Source organism: Trichechus manatus, unplaced genomic scaffold (genome assembly GCF_000243295.1).
Source record: "Trichechus manatus latirostris isolate Lorelei unplaced genomic scaffold, TriManLat1.0 scaffold00073, whole genome shotgun sequence".
NCBI classification, from domain to species: domain Eukaryota; kingdom Metazoa; phylum Chordata; class Mammalia; order Sirenia; family Trichechidae; genus Trichechus; species Trichechus manatus.
The window spans coordinates 9,266,378-9,271,919 of NW_004444009.1; the positions used below are offsets into that span (position 1 = coordinate 9,266,378).

A 5,542-nucleotide genomic window follows, 5' to 3' on the forward strand; every position below is an offset into this window, starting at 1 on the left:
TTATTCCAGGCAGGAACAAGAGGAAGGGAAAAACATCTGCCAGCTGAGTTGATCCCCTTTTAAAGAGTTTTTCCAGCTATCTCACCCAGCAATTCTACTACATCTTATTGGTCAGAACTGTGTCACATGGCCACTCCTAGCTGCAAAGGAGTCTAGCAAAAATAGTTTTTTAACTGGGCACTTTAATGCCTCCAAACCAGAACAATTTTTATTAGTAAAAAAGAAAGATAAAATGACACTAGGGTGTCTGCCATAAAAGGAATGGTAAAATTGGGGGATAACTTAATAGAGATAAGGAACATTTAAGGAAAAGCAGGTTTGTAGAGGAAGGTGTTTGGTTTGGATATATAAATTTGTAGACACCATCAGGAAATCCAGGTGAAAATGTCACAGAAAGGAGTAGAAAATGAATGAACCAAACATGGTATAGTTCATTAACACCTTTGTAATGTGTTCCAGTATTGTTGATTGAAAGGCAATGATGACTGTAAGGCTAAGCACTAAAACATCCAGCTTTTGCCAACAAAAAGGCTTGTCCCAGTGTTCAGTAAACCCATTGCCGTTGAGTTGATTCCAACTCACAGTGACCCTACAGGACAGAGTAGAACTGCCCCATAGAGTTTCCAAGGCTATAATCTTTATGAAAGCAGACTGCTACATCTTTCTTTCGCTGAGCACAGCTGGTGGGTTTGAACTTCCGACCTTTCGGTCAGCAACCAAGTGCTTAACCACTTCGCCACCAGGGCTCAGGAAATAGTTAAAAGTAAAAAGAGTATTCGGCCTATGCCTACCATTCTGCTCCTATGCTGAAGTTCCAAGCAGGTGGCTACTGTTCTCAGTATAAGCTATTACAATTTATAAATTCTACTGAGCCTGACAAAGTACTTTCTTTACCTAACAGTAATTACCACATATTAATTATAACTAAGACTGCATGTTATCATGCAAAGAGCATAGGATTCTTGATCTGGAAAGCCTTGGCTTTGCCATTTATGAGCAGAATAACTTTGGGCAATACACTTTTGAAAGGCCCATTTTTTTCATTTGGGAAGCAAGAATAATGTGCTACTTGCCTTATACGGTTTTAATTAGGATCAAATAGATAATGTTTGGAAAGTGCTATATATAGTGTATAATGTTATACAAAGAAAAGATATTATTCTTGTAACAGTATATAGAGTATGGGTAACTGAGCATTCTAGATGGCTACTGAGTTTCTGTAAGACTTAAAGGGAATTTACTACTTAGTTCATTAAATAAATTCTGTCAAGTGAATTTATGCTGAGCAGGGATATTTGTAATGATAAAAGTGTGTATTGTGTGTGTGTTGAGAATTTGATGATATACCAGCATATTCACCAAGCTGTGCTCATGCCAAAAAACCCTGAGTTTATCTTGACTTTTCAGAAGCCTAGACAACTCCATTATATTTCACTAGGGTGGTCAAAGTAAGGAGCCCTGGTAGCCCAGTGGTTAAGCATTCTGCTGCTAACCGTAAGGTCTGTGGTTCAAACCCACCAGCTGCTCCAGGGGAGAAAGATGTGGCAGTCTGCTCCTGTAAAGATTACAGTCTTGGAAACCATATGGGCCAGTTCTACTCTGTCCTATAGGGTTGCTATGAGTTGGAATCAACTTGACAGCAAGGAGTTGTTTTTATTTTTTAGGGTGGTCAGGTCATGTAAGAAAATGACACTTGAAGAGAATCAAATCTGTAGGAAGATTTAGAGAGAACTGAAATGCAATGCCTGGCCTATTACAGTCCTCTTTTCTAAAATTCTAGAGTGGAGACCATAGATATGCTTCACTTGTTTGTCACTGTCAATTGACTAAAGCTATAAATAGGTCCAAAGCTCATCTCTCTCCTTTTAGCAGAGAAGGGTCAGATTTCAGGGGGCAAAGCAAAATAACAAAAATGAATGTCAGGGTATTTTACAGTGTCAGTCAGACATCTGCATCATCTCCTCTCCTAGAACCAAGGAACCCAGCAACAATGCCTCTGTTCAAACTTACAGGTAGGTGTGCAGAGTGTTTGGCAAGCTCAGTTGTTTTCAGATGTAACCACTTCTTTAGCTATCATATCAGCTGTGATGATCCTTATTTAGGGTTCATAATAGCTTTAATCATTCATTTCAGAGGCAGGACATGTTCAAGATTTTTTGTTTTGTTTTTAGTTTTAGGAGGGGATAATTTTCTAAAATTGTGTCATCATCTTTGATGATCTCAGTAAAAAGTGGTGTGAAATATTTAGTATATCTGCTCTACTAGTCTAAACACGACTTGTGCTGCCACAATTCTGAGAATGGTCCTATACAATGTCTCTAGCTATAGTATTAGCTGAAAATCATGAATATGATGGAAATACTAACCCAAATTGTGCATTCCGATGGTTCCCAACCCAGGCTTGTACAGAATAATAAAAAAAAGTAGTTATAAGTGTTTTTCAGTATAAAATCAATACATGTTTCACATGAAATAAAAAGGGAGAAATTGCACTGAAAAATAACAGTAATAAACACTCATTTAGAAAATGTGTAGAATTTAGGAAAGTAGTAGTAACCATAAAACCACCATAGCCCCATCATCCAAGAACACCCATTCATAATATTTAGTGTTTTTCTTTTGAATCTATTCTCTATGTAAAATTAAAGAGTTTTTAAACATAATTGTGATTATATTGTACAGGTAATTTTATATCCTGCCTTTTTTTTTGCTTAACGTTATAACTTAATCATTTTACCATGATATTACAAATTCTTCCTAAACATCATCTAAAATGGCGATAAAATATTCTAATTTTCTTAACTAATCCTCTAGGTTGTTCACATGTTTTTGTAAGTGTAAATACTCTTGGACAGTAATCTTTGCACCTAAAGCTTTTTCCATATTTAAGGATTATTTCCGTAGGCTAGATTCTTAGAAATGACTGTTGGTAGGTGTTATTACATTGTTTTCCAAATCAGCTATTTCAGTTTACCTGCTACTAGCATCGTGTGAACGTTCCCATTCCTCTTCATCAGATTTTTTTTTCAGTCACATTTTACAAAGAGTACCTTTTTAAGATTATAAACATAAATTTGAAGAGATATATTAAAAAGGAAAAGAAAATGAAGAGATGTACAATGAGCATATTCCCAGGGTTTTTTGATGGTTGCAAATTATAAACTAGAAGAATGAAGCTATTATAATGCATTCCACTACATCTCTTTCTTGTACCAGTCCACATTTTCATTCCAAAGCATTGACTAATAGCCACTATGATTTCTGAAAGTTGTTCATTTATTTTATTTTACTTCATACAGCTGAAGAAAAACGTGAGTAACTTGAATTATTTTTCCTGCCTTTTGCCAAACTATCAATTAAATAACTGATACTGTTCCTTAATTTAGAAACATGGTTATTTTTCAGCAGTGATACCACTGAAAGTTTTCAAGGATTAATAATGACCATAGACATCCCATGGTATAGCAAATGAACTCACGGTATTTCTGGACCCCAAAAGAATCCAGTTTCTAAAGAGAACCTTGTGGGACATTTATTTGATACACTAAAATAAAACAATCTTCTCCGTCGACATAAATTAGTCAAAGGGGCCTACCGAGTCTTGCCTTAGTTAACTCTCAATTTCAGGGCAAAAAATTTTCTTGTTAATTTTTGTGACCAGATAAAATGGAAACCCATTTTAGAAATAAAACTGTAACTTTAGTTGCATGTTCCTCTTTATCTCAAATTAGACTTGTCCTTTAGCTGACTGATGTAGGTCTGCCTTTGAGTTCCTTTGGCTGTGAGATGGAATGTGGTATATTACAAGCCTATGACCTTGTTTTTCCTATACATTAATAAAGCACTGCTGAGAAATAAGCGTGTTTTTCTGGAACTGTTGGCTGAAGAAGCAAGCATGATATTCCTTTTCTCAAAAGTCTTGCACTTCCTATGTTAATAATAATAAGCCCCAACTTTTGGATAGTACTGTATAGTTTTTAAAGTATTTCTTATTTAATCTTTATAACAACTGTCTCAAATTGGAATTATTAACATTCTCCTCTTATGATGATGGAAACTGAGCTTCCTACTCATTATGTGGTTTGCCTAAGGCCTCCCAGCACACACGGACACTTTTTCTGACTCCTACCGCAGTGTTTTTTTCACTTCACCACTCTACTTCTTGTTCCTATTCTCTTGTCAGTTCTCTATCCAAAGGTAGATGTCCTATCCTCAAGACATTTCCACTTGGATGCTCCATTATCTCAAATGTAACATGCTCAGAAAAGAACTCAGCATCATCTATACAAACCTCAGGGGGTCTTCTCTTTCTCCATGAATTCAGATTGTCACCAAATCTTATCTGCTCATCTTTTGAAATACCAAGCTCACTCTTTCCATTACCAGTACCACACCCTGAATTATTTTTGACAGGCAGAGCTCTTGAATTAGGAGTCAAATTTCAGCTGTGGCTGCATGAAGTTAAAACAACTGGTTGATTCAGTGAAAGGAAATATCAACCATATAATTTTTGGTCATCATGTAAACTACTTCTTGAGAGTAGAGTTTCTGCTCTTCGACTGTTTATAGTGGTTTAGGTAGTTACAACCTTAGTAAAAGCAATAATGTTTAAAAATACTAAAGAAGTGGATATGGGCAGTCCCAGATAATGAATACTTGTTCTGGAAGAGCCAGATTTCAAGCAAGTAGGATTTAGTTTCTGGGTGTCCATTTCCACACCATCCTTTCAGAGACCTTCAGCAGCATTGCCACAGACCCAGCATAACAAGCCAGCTGCATCATCATCCTCATCCTCATCATCACAACCAACTAGCCCGTTTCCATCTGCCTTTCATGGTGCCTGAAGCCTCTTCTAACTCTTGCTTGCCACTCACCCTCGAGGTGCATGTGCTTGCTTGTGATGCTCAGAGAGGAATGATACTATTTCTAGGGATCCTATGGCCTTGGGGTGGAGGGAGGAATTTTTTTTTTTTTTTTACTGTGCTTTAAGTAAAAGTTTACAGTTCAAGTTAGTTTCTTATACAAAAATTTCTACACACATTGCCATGTGACCCTTATTGCTCTCCCTATGCTGTGACAGCACACTCCTCCTTCCCACCCCGTACCTCCCTTGTCCATTCAACCAGCTCCTGTCCCTTTCTGCCTTCTTGTCTTGCCTCCAGACAGGAGCTGCCCATTTAGACTCATGTATCTACTTGAGCTAAGAAGCATACTCTTCACTAGTATCATTTTATGTCTTATAGTCCAGTCTAATCTTTGTGTGAACAGTTGGCTTCGGGAATGGTTGTAGTTTTAGGCTAACAGAGAGTCTGGGGACCATGTCTTCTGGGGTCCCTCCAGTCTCAGACCATTAAGTCTGATCTTTTTACTAGAATTTGAGTTCTGCACCCCACTCTTCTCAAGCTCCATCAGAGTCTCTCTTGTATTCCCTGTAAAGGCGGTCATTGGTAGTAGCCAGACACCATCTAGTTCTTCTGGTCTCAGACTGATGGAGTCTCTGGTTTATGTGTCCGTTTCTGTCTCTTGGGCTTTGGTGTTCTTC

General features: G+C 37.4%; 1 protein-coding gene across 3 annotated transcripts in view; it reads left to right on the forward strand.

Annotated features, from left to right (window-relative positions):
* The first annotated feature begins 1,912 nt into the window (after window positions 1-1,912).
* The window catches only part of AMPD1 (adenosine monophosphate deaminase 1), a 24,943-nt gene continuing 21,313 nt past the window's right edge, over window positions 1,913-5,542 (forward strand). Inside the window, exons 1-2 of one of the 3 annotated variants that reach the window (XM_004380374.1) lie at window positions 1,913-2,012; window positions 3,300-3,311. In XM_004380374.1, coding sequence (XP_004380431.1) covers window positions 1,913-2,012; window positions 3,300-3,311 — 112 coding nt within the window. Of the gene's footprint in view, window positions 2,017-3,299; window positions 3,312-3,852; window positions 3,861-5,542 lie in introns of all 3 variants that reach the window. The other 2 variants (XM_004380376.1, XM_004380375.1) reach the window with 2 other exon arrangements.